The sequence below is a fragment of the Danio rerio genome, chromosome 11 (genome assembly GCF_052040795.2).
Source record: "Danio rerio strain M-AB ecotype USA chromosome 11, GRCz13ab, whole genome shotgun sequence".
Taxonomy (NCBI): Eukaryota; Metazoa; Chordata; class Actinopteri; order Cypriniformes; family Danionidae; genus Danio; species Danio rerio.
In genome coordinates this window covers 13,645,650-13,672,763 of record NC_141031.1, presented here as the reverse complement: position 1 = coordinate 13,672,763, position 27,114 = coordinate 13,645,650, and the positions used below count along the sequence as shown (strand labels likewise).

Sequence of the window (27,114 nt, the reverse complement as noted above, 5' to 3'; positions counted from 1 at the left end):
AATTCTTCCCAGCGAAATTGCATCAGGTGATTACGTTAGATTAATAGAAGACCATTTAAAATAAGAAATTTAAAATATGGAGCAATTGCTCACTTTTATTAACGTCTAATCATATAATTTATTACCAAACCTTTTCGCAGCACCATGCGACAGAATTTAGCAAGCACAAGCTCTGGTGTGACCGCAGCTTAAGTCGCTTTAGACAAACACCTTTGCTAAATGACTAATGGAAATGTAATTTCCATGACTTTTCCAAAACCATGGGTTTTTCTGTTTTTCCAAAACTTTTCTAGGTCTGGAAAATGCCATGTCAAAATTCCATGACTTTTCCAGGTTATGAACAATGTGGAATCAGTTTCCAGAAATGATCAGATGTGCTCCAACATTAAGTACATTCAAATAAAGACTTAAAACATGTCTGTTTAGCTGTGCCTTTGCTGAACTGTGCTGTCTGACAGATCACACTATTATGTCTTTCTTTTCTTTTTCATTCTTTTATAACCTGTTTTAACACATTTTTATCTGTTTTAATCATTTTTATTTTCTTAATTTATATTCTTGTTTATGTAATGCACTTTGAATTACCACTGTGTACGTCTATATGAATAAACTTGCCTTCCTTTATCTTTTTAAAATGGAGATTATATACAGTTTATTATTGAATATGAGGTGTCATGCATTTAGAAGATAGAAGGGATGACATTTTACTTAACATAAATATTAGCTTAAATTTAAGTTAATTTCAGCTAAATTTAAGGTTTGTATTCCCAATTAAACTTAATAGCCTAAATAAATATATAGTAAAAAGAAAGTAAAATGATAAAAGTTTAAAATGAGATCTTGAATCTTATAAGAAACTTCTTTTATATTAAAGGTTTAAATATAATCTACAATTGCTGCTCCGTTTCTCTATTTCTATATCTATAGGGTGCACTGCCTTGGAGAGATTTCAGATCTTCTGTACACCATGGTATTTGTTGCATGATATAACGCATATAGAAGTCAATCAATCAATAAGCATACACATTCATTTAAACATTTTAACTATTTTTCAGAGATATGAACTGTAATCACTGCTGTGCCACAGTTTTAGACAGAGTCTAGTCCAGCATCACTATTTCACAGAGGATTTGCTGAGTGTGCAGAATAACTCGTCTGCATGGGTGTATATGCAGATGCAAATAATCATAATGGTGCATTTGATCCAAACAACGCATGTAACTATTTATGAAACATACTAATTAAAATGCACAGAAACAAACGATAGATCCACAAACGTGCTTATGAAGATTGATTCTTATTAAGAGCCCGAGTTTGTCGCCTCACCACATCTCCAATGCCAGCGACGCGACAAAGAATGCGTCGCGCACCCGTAACGAAGCGTTCAAGTCTGAGCGTCGCACTTTAGAGTAAAAACGTTACAGCTATTTTCTATTCTTTGTCTATTCCAAAAATGTTAACCCAAAAGTTTGTAGTGTAGCATCTGTTACCGCAGGGGTTCACTGAATAAGCGTTTGGTTATCTCAACACTGCATTGCAGACGAGCTCCCGCAACCTTCAAACAAGAAAACATCACCGCTATATGCAGTTAACATGGACACGCGTTCCTGTGGTGATTCAGCATCACTCCAGTTTAGCATCACATCTGCGCTGGAAACACATGTGTGTTCATATATGGCTGATGCACAGCACTCTCGCCTGTGGCTGCTGTGACTACAGCAATGCGACAGAGTACCGTCAACAAGAGCCAATTACAGCATCCTCACATACAGTCATTGACTGAGAATAAAGCCCCCGAAAACTCCCTCAGGAATTAAAGATTAAATTTGCCGTCGACACTGACATGCTGCATAAATAAATGTAATTAAAGTACATTACCACGATCTCTGCATCCCATCTTCGCCGCTGCACTGTTGACTTGTGCTCGTCATCAGAGTCTGCGCGCGGCTGCACAGCGGCGCTTGAGATGAACGCGCGTTCACGGGGGCGTCGCAGTAGCTTGAGAAGTCTGAGGGACACAATGTTACGACCAATTCTTGTCAACGTTTATTAACTGACCAAGTCTCAGTTCATTTTAATTATTGTCATCTTATGTCATGTCACTACTTGCAGGTAAATCTTGAAAAAGGTGCGGCCACAGTATACTATATTGAAGTTTCGTCATTTCGCATTGGAAATGGACTTTTTATAGCTTTCTGTTAGTATGCAAATTTCCTGAGCAACTTGAATTTGTTCCGTCTTAAATATGTTTGGTTGCAATGACGGTCTATGTAGAATCATTGTAGCTATAGGTTTCTTCCCAGTATAAACTTTTTCGTAAAATTTCATATTTTCTAAATTTTTCATAATTACAGAACATTTTAAAACTAAACGGTTCTTTGGGAACCAAAAAGGTCCTATTATGTGTCAAGTTAACTTCAGTGTTTATTGAAAAATTAATGATTTTAAGATGATTCTTTGAATTTACTATTTATTTATTTATTTATTTTTTCTGAAGTTAAGTGGTTGAAAATTTATTTGGGCTGAATTCAAACAAACAAATTAATTTGAACCATGGGCGTAGCTACCAGGGGACAGGGGGATATGTCCCCCTCACTTATAGAGAAAGACCATTTAGAAACAGATGATTAATAATTATACGAACGTAAACTTTTGGATCTCATACTGTCCTCCACACTTTTACAATGTCCGCTATGTCCCTGAGTTGAACATTACTAAATTTAATTTGTTTGTTTAAATTCAACAATTTTGCAGACATTATTTCAGTGTTTCTTGAACCTCTGCATTTGAGAGGGTTGTAAAATATTTCAGGGAAATCTCATCAACTACAATGATTGCGAATATTTGTGGATTCCACCCATCTCAAATCACCAATTCATATACACAGACTTAGTATGCATTCAGATTATTATAAATAAAATAGAGCTGGTCAATAAAAATGGTCATGAAAAAACGTAAAGGTGTTAGTTCACCCCTAAATGAAACCTCAGTTATTAATAACTCAGCAACAGTTCAAAGACATTTAAAGTCCTGAAAAGGAACCAAAAAACATTGTCAAAATATTATGTGTGGCTTTAGTGGGTCAACTGTAATCATACAAATCTCCAAGAAAACTTCTGTACGTCAATAGCAAACTGTAAGAATTATTTGTTCGCCTTTTTCGTCTATTACCCATCAGCTCAGGGTGGACGTTTCCTACAGGATGTATGAAGTATTTTTTTATTGGAGTCAGTAGTGCAATACAGAAGCATTAGATTGCTTGTATACTATAGTAAACACGCACCCTAATCTGACGCAGCAGACAAAAGCTTAACAAAGCCTTTTTTTGATGTTTTGCATGATTGAAACCATTTAAGTCACACAAAATATCTCCTTTTCATGGATTTTGATGAATCAGAGAGCGCTCATTTTATCAATATCTTTGATAATACGTGTTAGGAAGATGACTGAACAGGATTTCTGCAGGTTTCAACAAGTTTAATTTAAGACTTTAAGACCATTATGAATGACATTTTAGACTCATACAAGGCTAAAAGCTAGGGAGTTTATTGAATGTCCCAGTTGGAAAAAAAGTATTTGCCCTATCAAACTTTTTTTTAATAGTTTAATAAATTTAATAATACAATAATAATAATTCAATAATTATATATATTAAATAAAAACATATTTTTTATTTAACTGAACACTTTTTTCAACATAACCTTCCTTAAAAATAAAAAATTTAAAGGTTTTTAAAAACTGTAACAAACTAAAAGTATGCACAGCAATCTTTCCAGGAACAAATGTTATAGTAAGGAAAATAGTAAAACCATTATGGTATATAGAGCTAAAAAGTACATTCCTATATATAATTCTTTTAAAGTTTTATTATTAACAGTAATTAATGGATCAGCGTTGGCCAGATTGGGCAGCTATACATGACCAAAGGAAAATTAAGACCCGTTTAAAAAGATTTAAGACCTTCAACACAATATTTCAGTAAATTTAAGACTTTTTGAAGTCTAACATTTAGTTTTTGAGATTTAAGACATTTTAAGACTTTTAAGATCCAGCAGAGACCCTGATGAAGATCTCAGTGGATTGTAACAATATGAGGGTGATTACTTATTTATTTATTTTTTTTTTGCATTTTTAGGTGAACTAAACCCTTTAAGTTTGTAATGTTCTGAAGATTAAGATATTTCTCACTAATCAATAGATATGCAAGTAAGCCCAAGTTAGACTTTCCGTATATTTGCACTAGTAAAATCAATTCACTTCTTTATGAATCCATCTGATACGGAATTTTGTGTAATGGTAAACTATTTCTGCACACAAATTTTGGTTTAGTTAAACAAATGATTTGCACTGAGCAGCAAAAAGCTTGGATTGAAGTTACTTGTGTAAAACAAGACTTACTGAATACTTGTAATGTGATCACACAGCTACTATTATGTGAATATTGACATTTGTCATTTTAATAATCTTTGTTCTCAGTTTAAGACCTGATAACAGACAAGTTTGTTCAGTTTGAAGGAGTCTGCCATGCAAACCAAAAGTCATCAAAATCATGAGTTTTAAATAGATGGTAAATTGCTATTTTCAGCCCAAAGTTGTATCAGACCAGTGTTTATAGCTGGTTAGCATTTAAATCTTTCACTATTTCTCAATTATCAATTCTCTTATAATATAATATTCGCTTATTAATTACACTTCTGACCACATAGCAGAAAAACCAAAGCACCATACATAAAAGGTTTGAGTTTTATTTTTATTTAATTAACAGAAAACAAAAAATTAAGACTGATCTTCATTGCCGCAGTTGTCAAAACTAGTATTTCAACTAGCACTGTGATTAAGAATTACAACCGTGAAGCATTCAATGTAACCGTCCGTCTCTTTCTGTATAAATGCAGGCGAAAGCTCAGGAATGGATCTGATCTGGAACAGCCAATTTGTGATATAAAAGTCTCTGGATTCACTGAATAGTGTTGAAATGATATGTCTGGTCACTCTAATTTAAAAATACTGCAGGAGATTTCGTCCTGAATAGCCGTTACTGGAGGTCTGATGATCAGTTGGCCTCGTTCTTTGATGCTTCGTCGAAGTTCTCAACAAGATCTGTGAAGAAAAAAAATAAAAACACAAATTGTGAATGGTACATTTTACAGATTGTACAAAAGAAAACATTTAAAAGGACATACCTGGGACATCATCATCTTCTTCATCGATATCTTCTGCCTTCGGAGCTTTGTTGTCCAGAACTTGAAAGACAATCATAAACAAAGATTATTGAAGTGGCAAATGTCAATATTCACATAGCAGTAGCTGTCTACTAATGGTGCTTAGGCAAAAGTGTGGTCACATTACCGATATTTAGTAAACTTATAGAAGTAACTTCCAAGCTTTCTGCTTTAGAGTTTCAAACAAAACAAAAAAATCTAGGTGTGGTATGATTCTAACCTTACATTTGATTTCAGTTCTGCCAAACTTTTTTCTGTTTCTGACAAATTCATTAAAAACAATGTATTTCCCATATTGACTATTGTAATGCTTTGCTGGCTGGAGTTCCTAAAGTTACCCCAAACAAAATACAAAATTCTGACTAGGACCAGTGCAAGAGAGCACATAACCCATATTTTGAAAAATCTGCACTGGCTTTTTGTCAGTTTTTCAAATTGATTTTAAAATCCTCATGCTTGCATGCAAGGCCTTAAATAGTCTAGCGCCACAATATTTATCTAAGATTTTTATCCCATACACTCCTAGACGTGCTTTATGCTCATCTGATGCAGTTTTTTTAACTGCTCAGGCAACGCAGCTAAAATCTATGGGAGACCAAGCATTCTCTTCACTGGCACCTAAATTGTGGAACTCTTTACCTTCTAATATTCACAATGCGGAATCCCTGAGTATTGTTAAATCATTTCTTAAAATTTCTTTAATCGTTTGTTCTATTTGACTTTTAGATGTATTACTATTATTATTATTTTAGGTATTTTAAAATTTTTTATTGGTTTTAATTTTTTGCATTTATCCTTGTATGTTTTACTGCAGCACTTTTTATGTCTGTAAAGTGCTAAGAGATGTTACTTTTAAAAGTGCTATATGAGCAATATCACTCTTGTAGCAGTCTCCTGCATTTCAGACCCATCTCCTATATTGTTCTGTCACCCGGAAAACTCATGTAATTTACCAATGTCACTTTAGAGGTAGTGTTTGATTGATTCTCTAGCATAATGTCTAAAGTGAAGACAAAGATTTTGCTGACATTTTTAGATTATAAGGCTGAACGGCATGAAATGCCATCAGTCTACATAGAATTCCCAGTATTTCTCTTTTGCAATTGGGAGAGCACAATAATTAACCCCGAAAAAGCAAAAGCAGCGCAAACACTACCAGATTACTGTTGCGTCTGAGAAAGAAAAACGCTTTTGCATTTCGGGGATTTCTTCTTTCTTTCTTTTTACTGAACTAGTCTGCACTAACGAAAACAGGAGCTAGTGTTTATTCTCATACTGATAAACTTTCAGTAAACAGTTAATGTTACTTTTTTCCATTTTATAAGGTTCCTTTTACAGCATCGATGTTGTAATGTAATTAAAATATTTAAAGAAAACAGAAAACTGATTTTTAAAAACAGACCTTAAACGTGCCAATTTTGTAATGGCATACAGTTCATCTGAAGCACTTGACCCAGGTTACTGACAAAGTCCTATAGCACACTTCAGCATAAACTCTATGACAGGCTAATGGATGCCAATGTGTTGGATTTCAGCAATTATAAATATTTAAAATAGGCACTATCCTTATAAATAAACTGCATAGTTGCAATCTAAAACATACATATTTGCTTAAAAAGCCTCAAAAGTACATTATGTTGTCCAACAGCTGCAATATTTGTCAAACTGTAGTGAGTTTACTGATCTGCTGTCACTATGTGGGCAGAGTAATACAGAAGGGTAAGGAAGCTGTATGAGTTCTGATATTGCAGAATATCACACAGCTATCAGCTGATCTGATTCGAGAACCAGACAGAACTGTTGTATAAATAAAAATATTTTTATTGTTAAGTTCATTATAAAGCTTATTATTTTTATTATTATTACATAAATAAAATGTCAACATTGAATTGCATTGCATTGAACTGTATATTACATCTTGATTTCATGAGGAAACAACTTTGTGTTGTCCGAAAAAGTGCCTAGTTTGTGCGAATTCATACAATTTCATTCGTATGAAAGTATACAAATTTTTTTAAAAGGCATGACCCCAAAGTCCACCCCAAACCCTACCCCTAATTGGGTGATGAACAAAACGTACTAAAATGTACGAATGAGATTAGGACGAATTAGCCACTAAATCAAAAAAGATACAAATTGCTTTGAGATTGCGTTGCTTGATTCCCGTGTATTTTGAAAGCATGCAACTCACCCTGTCTAGGGAACTGCTCTGCAAGTTTGCGCAGACTTGTGAGACTGTCAGCACCAAGCTGACTGAGGATTCCCGGGAGCATTTCCGTGAGCTGTTTGGTCTCTGCGTGGCCAGTGATGGCAAACGTATTTGCAGACAAGGATGCCTGAACTTTGGGGTTATTGAAATGAATGACTGTGCCATCATCTTTAATCATATTCACCTGAAAAACAAGATCCCATTCTCATCACCCTCTAAGAAAGAACAGAATAAGACAAAAAAAAGAAACATTTGAAGAGATACCAGTCTACCTCTTCAATGCCAGCTATGTTATTAACCACAAGTTTTTTTAATGAACTCTGGAGTTTCTTGTCATCGGCTGTTGCCGTTCTGTGCACGACCTTCTTCTTCCTGCGTGCAGTGCCCTAATGAAAACAAATACAAGTCATTTATAACAGGAACACCATAATAAACATCAAAAATCCATAATACTTATGCTTGTTCTTACCTTGCCCCCTATCCGGACCTGCGCTTGCAGTTTAGCCAATTTCTCTTGATTCATACTGTATTGACTTCTGAAACAAACAGATGCTTCTTAATTTAAAGACTTTTGAATCCATACAACTAGAATTAAAGGGATGGTTTACCCAAAAACGGTATTCAATATAGTCATCCTCAAGTGGTTCCAAACCTTTATGAGTGATTTTTTTCTGATGTAGGCTAAAAAAGATATTTTGAAAAATGTTAGAAACCGGTAACTATTGACTCAAAGTCAATAGATTTCAACTTTTTTTTTTTTTTTTACCAAAAACTTTATGTTAAACAGAAAAAAGAAACTCAAATAGGTTTGGAATAGGTGAATTGTGAGTAGATGATGGCACTTTTCAGTTTTGGATGAATTATCACTTCAAATAAAATACACAAGGTGTGTCCCAAATCGCATACTTATGCACCATTCTATGCCATTTTGTAGTATAAATAGTGTAAGTAGTGCGCTTACACTGAAAACTCTAAAAATAATAATTGCACTTTAATTAATTGATGCACTCATTCACTCGTAAAAATGAAGTGTGGAATGATGGACACTTCACACACTCAACGACTGCAGTTTTGCTCACATAGCGAAAGGGGCGGAGCTATCGGGCACACATGTTGGATTGCTATTTTGGATTGTGAAATCAAAATTCTCCTACGAGAGTGATTATAGCGCCTCCCGATGGTGAATGCGGTTATACTTATAGCCGGTATTATTTGGTACTTTGGTCATAAAATGTAATAATTTAGCAACCATCAAACCTTATCAGAGATATGGTTTGTATTTCCACTCATTTAAAAAAAAACATTAGTGTTCCATTTGGGACGACACAACAAAATACATATACAATGCTGTTGAGTGTGTAAGTCAGAAGTCTCAAATTCAGGAGTCTCCATTTATGGCCTGCCCTCCTCCCCCTCCGGCCTGCAACGCCCTATCGAATGGCTGATTTAAATTTATTATATTATTCTAATATTCTATTCCTGCTAAGCGCACACATACAATCCGATGCAGCCTTCGCATACCAGCGCACCACTCAAAAAAATGTAACTAAACGTCACAACGATGCGAAGCATAAGCTTTGTGACTAGTCGGTTTGGTAACGGTGATGAGTGTGGGTGGTGTGGAGATCCACGTTTTAGGCAATGTGTGTTTTCATTTTTAAAAAAATGTTTTAATATGTTTTAATAGTTGCTCAGCATTGATGTTCAATAAATAATCACAGATAGTAAATAGTGTGTCTTTACTTCAATTATTTTAAAATCAAGCAATGCACCCTACATTCAAAAATCTCTCATTTGTAATATGTGAGCATATTTACTGTACAAAACTTGTCAGTAAACTATCAGTGAAAAAACATAAAATAAATAAATTAAATAATCGTAATCAAGTTTTCAATTAATCGAGATTTAAATTTTTTTGCCAAATCACCCAGCCCTATTAAATACCTAGTAATAAGTATCATTAGACTAACATACCATACATAGAGTTATACTAAATTAATTTTACTTGTCTCTTTTTAACCATGTGTTTTCTAGAAAAGAGCACCAACTATTGATTCCTTCAAATAAATAATTTTCAGCTAAACATATTAACCAGACATCTGCACACTTGATATTAATACTAATTTCCTAACTTATTCGCACTCACTCAAAAAGTTTCACATAATCATAATAGCCATTCACAAAGAAAATGATGTATACTAAGCTTAATTATCTTTAATAACTATTTTAAAGGATTTTATTTTTTTATTCAGATGGTGAAAAACAGGTTCCATATTTGTCAAAAACAGAAAAGCTTTACTTTTTAATGGAAAGCTCTATGACTTTTAAGACTTTAATGTCAATGACTTAGAATTAAAGGCACAGTGTGTATCTTTCGTGACTAAGTTTGGAATCATGGGAGCTGTCGTCTTCATTACATCCTTAGGGAATCATGTTCAAGGATAAGCTAAATTATTCAAAACTTATTATGGTAGAATGAAGCAGAGTAAGGCTGAAAGCCATTGCCGCAAAATGATCTAAAGCAATTGCTGATGAGAGATGAGGATGGCGGCTCACGAAAGCAGCAGAACTTTTATTATGCCACAGCCCACAGTTGTGAAAAGTGGGGGAAAAGACGCGCAGTCTAGTAAAATGCACAACATTAAAGTGTCTTTGGTATTTCCCCGTTTTCTATAAAACCTAGCCTGGAAATGAAGCATGTATGATGTCATTAGCATGGTGTTATTGCTGGTTTTATATTTGCACATTTAGACTTTCTCCATCATAATATAAATTTCAGAATACTGTTCTTTGCCAATTTTTAAGAGTGAAATCAGATTAGCATCCAATGAATATCAAAAGTACAACTGTGGTACAGTATTAGGGCTGGGCGATTTGGCCTAAAATCAAAATCTCAACAAATTGAACATTTTGACTCTACTAATGAACGTTTATTTATTTATTTATTTTATGTTTTTGCCCTGATAATTCACTGACAAGTTTTGTACAGTAAATGTGCTAAAATATTACAATTGAAAAAATTTTGAATGTAGGATGGGTTACTTTATATTTAAATAACTGAAGTAAACACACATTACTATACTATCTATGCTTATTGAACATCAAAGCTGAACAACTGAAATCAAAACACATGGCCATTGTTGTCACCGCTATCGAACTGACCAATCACAAAGCTTATGCTACTCGTTGTTGTGACAAATAAGTAATTTTTTTTTACTGGTGCATGGGTATGCGAAGGCTGCACCAGACTGTACATGTGCCTATGGCAGAAGTATAATATCAAAATAATATAATAAGTATAAATCATAATATAATACGTGTAATTCAGCCTTAACAGATTGGGGTCACGTGACTCCACACGCGGTAGGGAAATTAATTTAAAAAAATTTGATTGATTATAGTTCTGAATGTCGATTTAGATCAATCACCCAGCCTTAGTGCACAGAGCCAAAGTCATTTAGATTATTCAAAGTAGCGTAATACGGGCGTTGGCAGTAGCAACGCTACAAGTAGTGACTTCATTTCTCAGCAGCGTGGCAGTAGCGTCGCTACATTCTAAATCAAATAGCTTTTCATTAGCGAAGCTATTTTTTTTTTGTCCAGTAGCGCAGTAGCCTCCACACAAGCTATATTTACAGATCGCGTATCAATAAGTGACGGCACTGACATTCACAGAGCTGCAAGTCCAGTGTCAAGCCGATGAAAGTAAATCCATATGATGGTGACAATAATGATTTCTTCTTCTTCCTGTTTTATGGTGGTCAACAACAAACTTTTTGGAGCGTTACTGCCACCTCTCGCTCTGGTTGGTGACGTCACCAACCAATTATGCTAACACAAGAGAAATTTGCTTGATAGAAAGATGACTTAGGAGGAGGAGATATTTATATTTACTGTGGTAAAGGCTAAAATATACTATGGTGATTACTATTAATTTATGATGGTTACTAATGATACAACATTATGTATTGTAATTCATTAATGAAGCGGTGTAAATGTATATATGTGTGTATACGATAACCGTGGTTTGGAAAAGTCAAAAGTCAAGGTTTTAAAACTCAAACTTTTCTGCAATAATGTTCCTATGAGTAATATTTTTTATTTACGTTTTTTTTAGGACATCAGTATCTCCAGCAGAAAACATATGCAAAGACGCCATTTTAATTAGTTAAAAAAAAACTGTTTTCGAAACAAATGAAGACAGCAGAAGTCAATGATTCATTTAGCCTGACACGTTATCGCTCCAAAATATTTTAAACGTTTCTCAAAATAAAATATACTGTGTTCAAAAGAGAAGTTTTTGTTTTTTACTTAAGTAATGGTGACTCGATGGTGACACAGGAACTTTGCATTTAACTATTTAAAACTGCTAGTTTGAACATTCTTTACAATATTTCAGATAATGTAAGTGCAAATCAGCAAACATAAACCACGGTTATAGTGATTTGATTTTTTTTATTAAAAAAAAAATTTCATATTGTGCCTTTAATATGTGGAATTGAAAGAAGATTCAATATAGTTACTTTCATCACTTTAAAATTAAGAAAATAACCATATTTAACAACAATTCAATAAATATGATAAGTACCTCAACTGAGTCTGGTATTACACAACAAACCTCTACATTCTAACTATAACCACACACCCTCTCATAATGTATTGTGAAATTGAATGTCCTTTTAGATTTGCACCGTGACATTCCTCACAGACAGAAGCACTGTCGATGCGCCTGTCAGGAGCCAACAAACCCTCAGATAAGATGGAAAATACCGCATATATTTGGAGGGTCATATTAAAACTACCAAGTCATCGCTTTATTAGGCTTCTTTGTCTTTAATATTGCTTCTTCAATAACATATGACGTGAAGCCACATGCATTGATGGAGAATAAAGACAAAAATCCTGACGGTGCATAATCTGAGTGAGTGCATCACTCCACCATAACACACATGCGCACACATCTCACAATCCCATCATAACAAACACACAGCCCACGACAACACGCGTCGAGCTTACATTTGAGTTGTTATTGTTGTAATGTATTTAAAGTGAACCCGTTATGGTATCCATTACTGACCTGATAAACACAGCTGCTCAGAGAAGCATGCGTTGAATGAACAAGGCGGAAGTGGTCCGACTACTGGAGAAAGACGTCACGTTGTTTTTGTTGCTTTTCTTGGTGAACAACTGTGATACTGCCACCAAGCGGCTCGAGCTTAAATAGACATATAATTATGCACCTGTTGATGGTACGAATGCAGAAAAAATGTTTATTGATGAATATAGCCTATGCGGCGCGGTGAGTAGCGCTGTCGCCGCACAGAAAGATGGTCGCTGGTTCGAGCCTCGTCTTGTTCAGTTGGCATTTCTGTGTAGAGGTTGCATGTTCACCCCGTGTTAACGTGGTTCCTCCGGGTGACTTGGTTTCCCAAACAAGTCCGAAGACGTGCTGTAAGTGAATTTGGTAAGCTTAATTGTTTGTACTGTATGTGCGAATGAGAGTGTATGGGTGTTTCACAGTGATGGGTTGCAGCTGGAAGGGCATCCCGTGCGTAAAACATATAGGTAAGTTGGTTCATTCTGCTGTGGCGACCCCTGAAAATAAATGGCTGAAAAGAAAATGAATTAATGAATGGCCTAGAAAACAAAATGCCTTCCTTAAAACATGTATTTTTTCCTGCATGGACAAAATATTGTCGATAGAAAATGTGACTATCAAGTAATATTTTAACAACATCATCTTTTATTGTACATGAAGTAAAAGACAACACAATAAAATATATATTATTTTTCTTATCCTACTGCTCACAAATGTGACAAATGACATATTCACTTGCAAAACATTATCATAATTTTTATTTAGTGATAGGTCATATGACCCAGACATGGTTACTGTAGATTTATTAAGATATTTATATATTCTATAGCGCTTTGACACAAACTATTTGCTTTAAATAACATTTGTCAATAACTATAACTATTTACAGGAACCAAGTAAAATGTTCACATTCATTCTAATTATTATAAAATACAAATATCACATGTTCATATTACTCATATGAAAACACCTGACACAGTGTTGGGGAAAGTTACTTTTGAAAGTAATGCATTATATTGAGTTACTCCCCAAAAAAGTAACTAGTTGCGTTACTTAGTTACTTTTTATAGCAAGTAGTGCGTGATGTTACTTTTTTGCGTTATTCTTTCTTACCTTTTTTAAAAGCTTTTTTTCAATAGAGGAGCTCTGCAATCAACAACACACAGTATAACATTTATTTACCCATAAGTAACACATCAAATAAAAATAGTTTAGGATAATATTATCTGATGAACTTCCTGAGCCACAGCTCTACTTGCCGTATATACAGATTAATGAAAGTTTAAAGCAATGTGTTTGATGCATTTGTACTTTTTGTCTTATTAGTGAAGTAAAATTAGCATTGAGACAATACCCTTTTGACTTTTCTTCCATGCATTAAGAATAATTAGAATAGTGCAGAAATGTAAGGTCCTCATCATGGTTTCTGTTTATTTATGCAGGGAGAGAATTCTCATTGATTGCGGCATTGAACATTAATTTTAATTCAGCAATTCATTTTTTAAAAGCTAATTAATTAAACTAAAAAGTAACTTATGTTGCATGTTTAACTCGTATATTATTAAATTTTTAAAGTAATGTGTTACTTTTCTCATTACTTAGAAAAGTAATTATTATGTAACTTGTGTTACTTTTAATGCATTAACCCCAACACTGCTGACAACATTTAAACAATCACAGAACAACAAAACTTAACAAAATTGGCTATGTACAGTATATTCTACATTAGAGATCCTGGAAATTGCACTCTTCACATGTTTAAAGCTTTTAATCATGATCATTTTTTTATTTTCTGATAAGCAACAATTTTTTTATTTGTTTTTACACAATAGTTTTAAAGACTACAACCAAACCTTTTTTAAGAAGTGGGTGATAACAAATGACCTTTTGTTACATTTACTTGAGTAAACATTTTAGGTAACTTGTACTTTAAGAATACATTTAAAGGTGTGTACTTGTACTTTTTAAAGTACATTTTTAGAAAAAAAACATCACTTTTCCTCTGTTACATTTGGCTGCATTTGGGATTTTTTATTGTATGTTTTTAAAGGAAATGCTCATAAAAGGAGCCAAATTAAGTTAAAGGGATTTTTCACCCAAAAATGTATGCGATGAAAGTGATTCCAAAAGGGATTTCAAACCTTTATGTCTTTCTTTCTTCTGTTAAACATAAAGAAGATATTTTATAGAATGTTGAAAACTGGTAATCATTGACTTGCGTAGTTGGACAAAAAATACTATGGACTTCGATGGTTACAAGTTTTCACTATTTCAAAATATATCAAAATATCTTCTCTTGTGTTTAACAGATGTAAAAAATTTATAAAGTTTTTTTTTTTAAATTGGGTGAGGAAATGATGACAGAATTTTCAGTTTTTCGTGAACTATCACTTTAAACTGTAAAATACTGTAAAACTGTTCAAGAAAACATAACCAAATAAATATTAATATACTAAAGCACAAACACGAAGACAAATTTACACTTCTTTGCTCTCTTTTATCTTGTTTAAATGCAGATCTTGACAAATTTGCGACGAGAATGTAGAAAAGACTCTTGCAAATGACTGGCTTATGGGATGTTAATGTGGCCATTATACATGAAAGAGGTATGTAAAAGCTAAGCCAAATAGTTTGAAATGTATGGGTTTTCGCTTCATCACATTAAATGTAACAACGCTGTAAAACATTCTTGCCACCTTTAATTTTTAAGGTGAATCAAATTAAACTTCCATTTAAAATAATATAAATTACAGTCCATTTATATTTTGTCAAACCGACTAAAAACAGTTTGCAAAACGTATAAAATTAAGTTAGAGCACGATTAACTTAGACTAATTGATCAAATAATTTTTTACAATGTAGTAGCTACTTGAGTATTGTTTTTATCTTATACCTTTTTTACTTGTACTCAAGTATCTTTTAAGTATCATTTTCTACTTCTAGTACTTCTACTTTCAATTGAGTACATATTTTGTCTCCCCGTCGGTGCTTTTAAAGCATATAAATACTGTTGTTAATTTGAACAAATGTCTTAGACTTATTGCATGTCAGTAAGCTTTGGATTGGTATCCATTCATTTTTTTTTATCTTTCTGAATTTTAGAATGAATAGAAAATTTCACCACAAGAGACATTGCATGTTTTTTGGGGGTTTTTTTCTGCTAATAATTATAAATTATCAAAATGTAATGTAATTATCAAATATCTGTGAATTGAGATCTCGTATCCCCCAGTGAGGCTCGGGGGAGGTGAGCTAACTTAATGGCAGTGTCTGGTAGGAATGTTCCATCCAGGGGGGTGAAGTCTGGTCTGCTGATCACCGAACTACTGGCCTCCATGGTGGAGCTCCCTAGATTGCTGCTCTGCCACTGGAATGTAAATTTCAAGTGACGACTGCAAAGTCTCAACGCCACCTTAAAAAGTCTCCTCAAAACAGCCTTGCGTAGAAGGATGTAGACCCACGGATCGAGAATCTGGTTCCATGTCGCCATACGTACAACCAGCAGCATATGGGTGTATGATGTCTGATCCTCACCGCGATCCTGCAGGCTGAAAATGATGGCTGTTATCTGGGAAACAAATCATATAAAGGGATGAATTAGTGGGAAGGTATGAGGTATTGTATAAGATTTATATTATATTATATTATATTATATTATATTATATTATATTATATTATATTATATTATTTTCTATTATAAACACGGGTGACGCAGTGGCGCAGTAGGTAGTGCGGTCGCCTCACAGCAAGAAGGTCGCTGGTTCGAGCCTCGGGTGGTCAGTTGGCATTTCTGTGTGGAGTTTGCATGTTCTTCCTGCGTTCGCGTGGGTTTCCCCCACAGTCCAAAGACATGCGGTACAGGTGAATTGGGTAGGCTAAATTATATGTAGTGTATGAGTGTGTATGGATTTTTCCCAGAGATGGTTTGCAGCTGGAAGGGTATCTGCTGCATAAAACATATGCTGAATAAGTTGGCGTTTCATTCCGCTGTGGCGACCTCAGAATACAGTTTTTCTCAGTCACTTTGGTGCATTTCTCACAACACTATTTACATTTGCACAACAGTTAATGCATTTGTCAAAACAATTAGTACAAACTGCAAAACCTAGCTGATAACCTGCAAAAGTGTGTCACTTGCTCAAAATGGATAGCTCATTGCTCAAAAGCAAGTATTCATGTCAGTGAAAGTGTCAGTGTCATCAAGATGAAAGTCCTGACACCATTGTATATGAACAAGATAGTCAAATGGCTTTGTCATGTTTTTTATTATGATAGTTTACTCTGTTAATTTTTTTCCAATGCAAAAACTCAGATTTTGGTGACACTTGCTAAAAATGCTCAAGACAGCACTACAATCAGGGTATCTTCCGTCCAATCCATATCCGTTTCAAACAAAAAAAATGGAAAATAAAGAAAACAGCCATTTTTCCGTTTTTCATTTGCTCACAAAAAAACGAAAAATAGAAATTTTGGCTCGATTTTCTTTTTTTTAATTTAGGGTAGGAAAACTTATAAACAACTTCAAAATCCATTTTACACATGTAGGCGGTGCTGAAACACCCATTTTCCTCTGATTAGTCATCCAAATCTGAACTTTTGAGGTAGCCCTCAAAATAATAGCCCTCTGTGGACCAGCATCCTGGCTTTTCATTTATTCATTTTCTTGTTGGCTTAGTCGGGGTCGCCACAGCGGAATAACCCGCCAACTTATCCAGCACATTTTTACGCAGCGGATCCCCTTCCAGCCATAACACATCTCTGGGAAACATACAAACACACACCACACACACACACACACACACACAGGCACACACACACACAGTTTGATCAGTTAGCAGGCTTGCATCAATAACTACATCTTTGACGCACACGCTGTAAAGCTATAAAGTATAAAAATATTATAGTTATTTCACATTCATTTTATTCTTCAGTAGATCTGTAAATGATGTATTTTATAAACTGATAATTAATAAAGACTAAGCTATTAATAACTGTAATTCTCCAAATGAAAAAGGCCTGTCATTTTAAAGATTTTCTACAATTTAAGCAGAATTAGGTTAAAGAAAACTGAATTTGGCATAGTGCATGGATTTTTGTGGGAATCACGCGCTTTACAAACCCATCTCATGCAGTAGTAAATGCATAAAATGAAATGCAGACAGTTGGCAGCACCAATTTGTAGCCCATATGCAATATTTATATGTGCAATGTGGAACTGGGACAGCTGTAGCACTTTAACATAATTTTCTCACGAAGAGCAAATGTCAAGTTCACTGTTAGCGCAACGCACAGACAGCCAGCTCATATGTTAGTCTGAACTACAAGACATTATTCAATATGAATTATAAGTATGTGTTTAATTAGTTCCTTTGAAAATTTGTTCAATAATCCAGTGTTTTACAATGTCTCAAGTCTTGTTTGAGTAAACGCATGAGAAATAGGCATTGTGACTGACCGCATTGTAAAGGTTTTTTGCCCTTAAACTTCTTTTAGTTCGGCTCTTAAATAAGTTGGCAACCTGGAGATGTTGCTTGTGCACAGCCACCGATCATATTGTATTTTATTTAAACCCACTTATATAAAATATTCAGCGTAGCCTGCCATGGGCAAGGCTAATAAATTTTATATATATTGCGTGAACAATATGAATTATTATTAATATCAGCCTATTATTATTATTAGGGCAACACAGTGGCGCAGTAGGTAGTGCTGTCACCTCACCTCACAGCAAGAAGGTCGCTGGTTCGAGCCTCGGCTGGGTCAGATGGCGGAGTTGTGGAGTTTGTGGGGTTTCCTCCGGGTGCTCTGGTTTCCCCCACAGTCCAAAGACATGCGTTACAGGTAAATTGGGTAGGCTAAATTGTCCGCAGTGTATGAGTGTGAATGAATGTGTATGGATGTTTCCCAGGGATGGGTTGCAGCTGAGCAAACAATAAAGGGACTAAGCTAAAAAGAAAATGAATGAATGATGATTATTATTATTAATATTGTTATTATTATTATTAATAATAATAATTTTTAGGCCTACAGTAGCTCGGAAACAATCATGCAAACCAGGTGCTGCTCGGAAATGGCTATCTCAGTATCAGGTGCACAGCTGCAGGACATTTGGTAGCGAACTATGACCTTATTTTAATGACAAATGTCTAATAATACTGCTAATTTAATTTTTTATTTAATTTATGCATGTGAAATGAATGTAAGCCTGCTAACTGATCAAATAACAGAATATAAACTATATATATATATATATATATATATATATATATATATATATATATATATATATATATATATATATATATATATATATATATATATATATATATATATATATAATTAAAAGCCTGGGTGCAGGTCCACAGAGGGCTCTTATGTTGAGGGCTACATCACAAGCTCAGATTTGGTTGACCAATCAGAGGAAATTGGGTGTTTCAGCACTATATGTGTAAAATGAATTTTGAAGTCGTTTATCCGGATACCTTAAATTACAGTTTTTCTTTGTCAAAATTGTTCAATTAAAAAGACATTTTAGGAAAAAAAGATTGAAACATTTTTATAAAATTTACATTTGTCAGATTTTGATAACAAGTTCAACATTTGTGTATGTAAATACTCAAGTAATAAAATAAGGACTTTTATTTTTATATGGAATGACTATTCAGCATTCACAAGTTTAGTTCATTTTGACTGACAATACAAAAGCAAATGACAATGTTATAAAACAGCAGAGAGTTGTATGAAAGCAGATGATGCATGTCCAAAAGCGTTTGCAATTTGGAAGGAATGAGAAACTGCCACTGCTACTAATGAGGTGCACAAATGACTAATTGTTGGATTAACTTTTGTGCAAATGTAAATATTGTTGTGAGAAATGCACGAAAGCCACTGAGATAAACTGTAATATTATTCAGTCACAAGATACAAAATAAAGTATTCCAGAGAGACATATTATATTATATTATATTATATTATATTATATTATATTATATTATATTATATTATATTATATTATATTATATTATAATATATTATATTATATTATATATATTATTATATTATATTAATTTATTCATTTTCCTTCAGCTAATCTCTATTTTAGAGGTGGCGTACAGCTGAATGAATCGCCAACTATTCCAGCATATGTTTTACACAGTGGATGCCCTTCTAATCGCAACCCAGTGTTGGGAAACACCTACTGTATACACACTCATTCTCATTCTCACACACACAGACACACTCATACACTATAGACAATTTAGTTTATTTAATTCACCTACAGTATAGTGCGTGTCTTTGGACTGTGGTAAAAACTGGAACTTCAGGAGGAAACTTACGCAAACACGGGCAGAACATGCAAATTCTACTCAGGAATGTCAATTGACCCAGCCAGGACTTGAACCAGTGACCTTCTTGCTGTGAGGTGACAGTGCTAACGACTGTGCCATATTATATTATTCATGCATTCATTTATTTTATTTTCGCCTTTGTCCCTTTATTAATCTGGGGTCACCACAGCAGAATGAACCGCCAACTTATCCAGCATATGTTTTACGCAGCGAATGCCCTTCCAGCTACAACCCATCACTGGAAAACACCCATACACTCTCATTAACACACATACAGGACAATTCACCTATAGTGCATGTCTTTGGACTTGTGGGGGAAACTGAAACACCCAGAGTAAATCCATGCGAACACTGGGAGAACATATTATATTATATTATATTATATTATATTATATTATATTATATTATATTATATTATATTATATTATATTATATTATATTATACAGTATTACATCATTGAATAAATATCAGTATCATCTTTGAATAGATTATTACATCTTATGACCTACATCCTTGAATAAATTCAGTATCTCAAAACATTATCTGGACAAATGCAGTTGCCATGGCAAATCAGTATCTTTCCTGTAATTGTGCTTCCATGTTCTGAACTACTGCCCAGGATGAATCCAGCATTCATATACAAAATTAATCAAATTAATAAACCAGTAAGTAACTAAACATTATAATTCTTTTGAGACATTATTGATATATTGTTCTACTCTGTGAATCATAACCATTAAAAAAAGCTCTTTAAATCTTTAACTTTGACTGAGGTGAATCCAGAAAATAAGAACATTTTCTCCCTTTTAATTTAATTGCAAAAAATACTGTAAATGACTTTATTTCCTCATTTTAGTAATTCTACCAGCCAGTGTGCGAAATAAGAAGCGCTTTCTCACCAAAATTGGTCCCCAGCACACACAGGAAACCAGCATGATTGCCAAAAGCTGACAGACCATCTCCGAATGGTGTGATGCCTTACGACTATGGCGATGATTATTTCGGTCAAGTTGTACCCTACTCCGCAGGAGAGTGAGAAAAGTCATAGTATTGCACAATAGTGAGACGAGGAGAGCCAGCAAACCCAGAGCAGAGAATAATATGGGCAGAAGCGTATCCATCCAGTCACGCGGGCCCTGCAAACGGAAGAAGCACCAGCTCCTCGAGCGCTGCACCTGGTATGAGCGCTGAAACAGGACGGGCAGTAGGGCCACCAGCAGACCAAGGAGCCAGGTGACACCCAGCAGCCTCTTGACATGATGGGACCCCAGAGCTGTGGTGTGGAAAAGGGGACGGGTCACTCCGATACAACGCTCCACTGCCATCAGACACCCCAGCAGCAGAGGAGTCAAGCCGAAAAAAGCCATGCAAACTCCAAAAAAGTCGCACAAAGACTTGTGATTGTCAAATGTTTCCCATTCTTTCTGGGACACGTACACGTAGAGAGCCAGAGAGCCATTGATCAGGTGTCCCAAAAAGTCGGTGATCACCAGACCGCTAGCAAACAGGAGGAACGCGGCTTTAGACTTGTATCGGAACCTGTGGTAGGCTTTGATCAGGATGAAGAGAGCCAGTGTGTTGGAAACGATGCCCACTGTCATTGAGATGCCAGTTGAAGTAACAGACACTTCTCTTTTGGGACAGCTCCCGTTACACACATTGCTTGACATCAAACATCCAGCTGATCTGTTATGAGACATGTTCGGTACTGCAAAAAAAAATGAAATAACATAATAATAATAATCATGATGAACAATTTTTCAGTTTTGTGATCTTTTTGTGTATGTAGTGCATCCAGAAAGTATTCATAGCGCTTCACTTTTTCCACATTTTTTGTTACAGTCTTATTGCAAAATGGATTCATTAATTTCCTCAAAATTCTACACACAATACCCCATAATGACAATGATGATAATAATGATTTTTTGAAATTGTTGAAAATTAATTAAAAATAAAAAAGCTGAAAAATCACATGTACATAAGGATTCACAGCCTCAATACTTTGAATAATGTGTTGATGCACCTTTAGCAACAATTACAGCCTCGAGTCTTTTTGAATATGTTGCCACAAGCTTGGCACACCTGTCTTTGGGATTTTTTGCCCATTCCCTTTTTGTTTAAATATTTTTTATTAATTTTCAAACATATCCATTTACAAACCCTATAACCCTTACATAGAATAGAACAAAACATAACTGTCAATCTCTTCAACCTACAATTAAAAGAGTTTGGAGAAACATAGCAATGTTAGTAATAATAATAATAATAATAATAATAATAATAATAATAATAATAATAACAAAAAAACAATAATATAAAATAAATAACTAAGATAAAAACAAAAGTACAAAACAAAAAAGTAACAATAATAAAAAAATAAATTGGTAAAAAAAATTAACAATAATAATAATAAAAAATATAAAAATAAATAAATTATATTTACATAAATATTTTGGGTATTACTTAATATGGTCAACATAATCAATAAAGGGCTGCCATATTTTATAGAAATTTTAATTGATCCTCTATAAGAGTATCTGATTTTTTCAAGCTAAAAACAAGACATAGGACCCTATCATACACCCGGTGCAATGTGGCGCAAGGCGCGGCGCAATAGTCTTTTGCTAGTTTCAGCTTGGCGCAAGAGTCGTTTTGAGGCGTTGCGCTACGCTGTTTAAATAGCAAATGCATTAGCGCTCATATGTGCGCCCATAGGCGTTCTGGTCTAAAAAGGAGGCCGTTCTGAGGCGCACTGAGAGGCGCACTAATTTAATCAATTTTGGAATAAGGCTGTAATGTAAAAAAAAAAGTGAAAAAAGTAAAGCGCTATGAATACTTTCAGAATGCACTGTATGCTTCTCTGTTTTACTACCAGTTTTGTTCATTCTGCACTGGTCTTTGAGTTCACTAAACATTACAAAATAACCAACCATGAGCACAATACACAGAAGATATAAGGAAAAAACAACCATAACCAAGAATAACATTGAACAAGAAAAAATACAAAAAAAGAAGATGAGTCTTGAACCAAGTCCACTTATAGCTGTTCTTGGCATATTTAGTAACTTAGAGATGTTTAATAAATATGAAAGACAAGCCATGTTATTCCGTATGGTAACAGCCAAAAGGGTAATTTTGAGAATGTGGAAAATTGAATTTGTACCAAAATTTGGTATGTGGGGTAAAGTTATGATAACAAGCTTGCTTTGGAGAGGTTGAGATATATCAATAATGATAAATTGAAGATATTTGATACAACATGGGGACAGATATTAGAACACCTAATGCACTGGAAGAAATGCAAGCATAACCAATCACCCCTGTCAGTAACATCGTAATTAAAGATTGAGTATAAACGATATTCTCTATTCATAATCTATAATGTTTTTAAAAATGTGCCCAAACTATTGTTTGACAATAAAACTATGGTCAGGATAATGCCTTTTTTTGTAATATGAGAACAATGTTAATTCATATTTATGTTTTATACATTTCCTGATCAGCTAAATTATATTTTGCTCTCATGTGCATTTGTTCCTCTTGTGTTCTGTTGTTCTGTCATAGATTACTGTTTTTATGTATTACATTTTATATGTATAATAATTATAAAGTTATTTATATTATTTTTGAATTGTATTGGAGATTTTGCTGTAGTTTTTTTTGTACTTTTATAAAATGCTAAAAGCACATAAAAAAAAGAGAACAATATTAAACATAAAAGAATAATAAAAATTTTGCTTCCCACAAAAAAAAAAAAAAAAAAAAAAAAAAAAAATATATATATATATATATATATATATATATATATATATATATATATATATATATATATATATATATATATATATATATTAAGGGGTTGGACAATGAAACAGAAGCTCTGGCCAATTTAGTGTTGGAGGTTTCATGGCTAAATTTGACCAGCCTGGTAGCCAATCTTCATTTATTGATTGCACATTCCACCGCTAAGAGCAGGGCGTGAAGGTTTAATTGGCAGAGCAATAGTACTGTTTTTTTTTTTCTTTCTTTCTTTCTTTCTTTTTAATGAGGACAAATTGTTGGTCTCGCTGATGCATCTGTTACCAAGACAGCAAGTCTTTGTGATGTATCAAGAACCACGATATCCATGGTAATGTCAGCATACCACCAATATGGACAAATAACATCTAACAGGAGTAGCTGTTGATGCAAGAGGGAGCTGTCTGAAAAGGATGTCCAAGTGCTAACACTGATTATATACAAAGAAAAAAAAAAACATAAAATCACAGCTGCCAACTCATTCATTCATTCATTCATTCATTTTCTTTTCGGCTTAGTCTCTTTATTAATCTGAGGTTTATTAATCTGACAGCGGAATTAACTGCCAACTTTACCAGCATATGTTTTACGTAGCGGATGCCCTTCCAGCCGCAACCCATCACTGGGAAACCCACACACACTCATTCGCACACATACATACACTATGGTCAATTTAGCCTACCCAATTCACCTGTATACACATGTCTTGGGAATGTGGGGGAAACCGGAGCACCCGAAGAAAACCCACGCGAACGCAGGGAGAACATGCAAACTCCACAAAGAAACGCCAACTAACCCAGCCGAGGCTCGAACCAGCGACCTTCTTGCTGCGAGGCGACAGCACTACCTACTGCGCCACTGCGTCGCCCAGCTGCCAACTCACTGCAGAATTAAATGTACAGCTCAACTTTCCTGTTTCCAGTTTGTCGGGAGCTCCACAGGGTCAGTATACATGGCTGGGTCGCTATAGCAAAAAAAATTGGTCATTCGTGCCAATGCCAAATGTCAGATTCAATGGTGCCAGCAGTGAAATCTTTTTTTCTGAAAAGTATTTTTCTCTGATGAGTCTACATTCACTGTCTTTCCCACATCCAGAAGAGTTATTACTGCCAAAGACCACCAAACCATTCTAGAGGACCATGTGCACCCAAATGTTCAAACATTGTATCCTAAAAGCTATGCCATGAATCAAGATACAGTAATAATGCATCAAAACACACAGCAGGACTAGTGACATAGTAGTTTGATGAACATGAAAGTGAAATTGAACATCTTCCATGACCTGCTCAGTTACCAGAGCTAAATATTATCGAGCCACTTTGGGGTGTTTTGGAGGAGTCATGAAATGTTTTCCTCCACCAGCATCATATAGTGACCTGGCCACTATTCTGCAAAAAGAATGGCTCAAAATCCCTCTGGCCATTGTGCAGGACTTGTATGTGATTCCCAAGAATAAATGATGCTGCAAAAGGAGGCCCCACACCATTCTAATGAATTATTGTGATCTAAAACCAGGCATTCTGTTTCATTTTCCAGTTTCAAAATCACTAGTCCTTGTGTTAAATTGAAATTGTTTTTCAAATATCCAAGTACTGTTTAACTGAGATATTGTTCAACACACTTTTAAGCAACGTTTTAATTACTAATTTTTTTTGTCTTTAAAATGATGCCAGTACATAATATTTTACAATGCTTAACGTGTAATTTAAAGGCTTAAACAGGTTAATCAGGTCAGATCAGGCAGGTCAGTGTATAATAGTGGTTTCCTTAGCCAATCTGGGGAAACAAATCTAAAAGAGGCAGTTCACCTAAAACTGAACATTCTACCATTATTTATTCACCCTTCACCTTTCACAAACTTGCTTGAGTTTTTTCATAAGATAAGTTGTTTTGAAAAATGTTGGTAACCTGCAACCATTGACTTCAATGGTATATTTATTTTCTATTATTAAAGAGTTTATAGGTTTTTAACGTTTTTCAAAATGTCTTCTGTGTTCAACAGCAAAAGGAAAATAAAGGTAGGAAACCACTTGAGGAAGAGTAATATCGACGTTGAAATTAAGAAGAAAAAAGTAGGCTCGTTAATAGTGTATTGAGAGAGAGAGAGAGAGTAAGAGAGAGAGAGAGAGTATTACTGTAAGATTAATATTCATTGTTTAGTCAACACTGTGTTGCAATGTAAGCTACAGGTTTACAGTCGAGCATTATTAAGGAATAAAATGGTCTGCTTAAACATGCTATAATAAACTTAACAAATGTAAGACCAATCTAAAGCTTACCAGAAACTTTGACAACTTTTTTTTTACTTTCGGCAACTGAAACGAAACCTTTTAAATTCGCCTTAACATAATTAAGTTCAGGAATCAGATTTATATTGAAAATATTTTCATATTTACAATCAAAATTATAATCACAACCAAATACAAATTACAACCATCAACAACATTTTCCTCCAGATTTACTCACCGACACCGTAATCAATCTGACGAGTCTATAAATCCAGGTTCATTCGCTCCAACAGTTTGATTTAGCCTACAGCAGCTGAGAAAATCCAGCAACACTGAAATCCAGCAACACTGACTGCTGCACTGCTGAATATCAGCCTGTGATGCGCGCGCTCGAAAATTACCACAACAAAACAAACTGGCATAGCTGCTGGAGATATGATTTTTTTTTTTTTTTTTTTTTTGATTTTTTGAGGGTATGGGGGTGGCGGGGTGATTTTTTCGTCTGATTACATACTCCATCACTCAGATTACAGTAGACTATCATCATGCGAAATCAAACCATTAAGCAATGCCATTTTAATAAAATTAGAGCATTTCCCCCCTCAAACCTTGTTTAAGCGTTAATAATTTAAAGTGGTTCCAAACTGATATGTATTCATATTGTCCTATTCTTGACCATGTCTCCATGCCTTATAGGCTAATCATTGAGTTTTAGACAATTGATTTCAGATTATATTTGCATTTGAAACACATTAAATAACAAGTAACGGGCATTTGTAATCTTAAATAATTTATTTTAATTATAACGAATGTTAAAAAATACAATTTGAATGATAGATCTATGTGAATGATTTAAGTATTTTTTATGGTCATTTTTTTAGTTCTTAGTCAGTATCTATAACTGACACATACAAACGTGCAGCTTTATGTAAGACAGTTCTGATGGTACTGGTGGAGAGACAATTCTAAATATTCTTAACAAAACTCTGCAGCGACAACCAGTTATGCAAATATTGTTTATTTAGGGTGCAACAGGTTGTAATATTTTAGCTTAAGAACCAATCCACACTATTAAATACTAGTTTAAAACCTGCCAGTGGCGGCGCAGTGGCACTGTGGTATAGCGCTGTCACCTCCCAGCAAGAAGGTCGCTGGTTTGAGCCTCAGCAGGGTCAGTTGGTTTTTCTGTATGGAGTTTGCGTGTTCTCC

At 34.4% G+C, this 27,114-nt stretch overlaps 3 protein-coding genes across 8 annotated transcripts in view; all 3 read right to left on the bottom strand.

The window, feature by feature from the left end:
• zfyve9b (zinc finger, FYVE domain containing 9b) overlaps positions 1–1,941 on the bottom strand; it is a 29,614-nt gene extending 27,673 nt beyond the window's left edge. Inside the window, exon 1 of the mRNA XM_087273467.1 lies at positions 1,879–1,941. The gene's annotated coding sequence lies outside the window, so the exon portion shown is untranslated. The remainder of the gene's footprint in view (positions 1–1,878) is intronic.
• Positions 1,942–4,731: 2,790 nt separating this feature from the next.
• On the bottom strand, positions 4,732–12,570 carry btf3l4 (basic transcription factor 3 like 4). 5 transcript variants are annotated; one of them, XM_087271936.1, is made up of 7 exons: positions 12,509–12,570; positions 8,040–8,112; positions 7,901–7,967; positions 7,704–7,817; positions 7,414–7,615; positions 5,184–5,243; positions 4,732–5,100 (listed from the first exon to the last, which is right to left on the bottom strand). In XM_087271936.1, exons 2-7 carry the CDS (start codon positions 8,063–8,065, stop codon positions 5,054–5,056), a joined length of 516 nt encoding a protein of 171 aa, XP_087128062.1. In that variant the 5' UTR covers positions 8,066–8,112; positions 12,509–12,570; the 3' UTR covers positions 4,732–5,053. The 5 variants fall into 5 exon arrangements, with proteins under 5 accessions (XP_087128062.1, XP_087128063.1, XP_087128064.1 ...); XM_087271937.1 differs by having other exon boundaries at positions 7,901–7,964; XM_087271938.1 differs by having other exon boundaries at positions 8,084–8,112.
• Positions 12,571–13,152: 582 nt separating this feature from the next.
• Positions 13,153–26,386, bottom strand: ptgfr (prostaglandin F receptor (FP)). 2 transcript variants are annotated; one of them, XM_087272760.1, is made up of 3 exons: positions 26,144–26,386; positions 20,779–21,587; positions 13,153–16,097 (listed from the first exon to the last, which is right to left on the bottom strand). In XM_087272760.1, exons 2-3 carry the CDS (start codon positions 21,577–21,579, stop codon positions 15,726–15,728), a joined length of 1,173 nt encoding a protein of 390 aa, XP_087128886.1. In that variant the 5' UTR covers positions 21,580–21,587; positions 26,144–26,386; the 3' UTR covers positions 13,153–15,725. The 2 variants fall into 2 exon arrangements, with proteins under 2 accessions (XP_087128886.1, NP_001172000.1); NM_001185071.1 differs by lacking the exon at positions 26,144–26,386 and having other exon boundaries at positions 15,726–16,097; positions 20,779–21,588.
• Between the last annotated feature and the right edge of the window lie 728 nt (positions 26,387–27,114).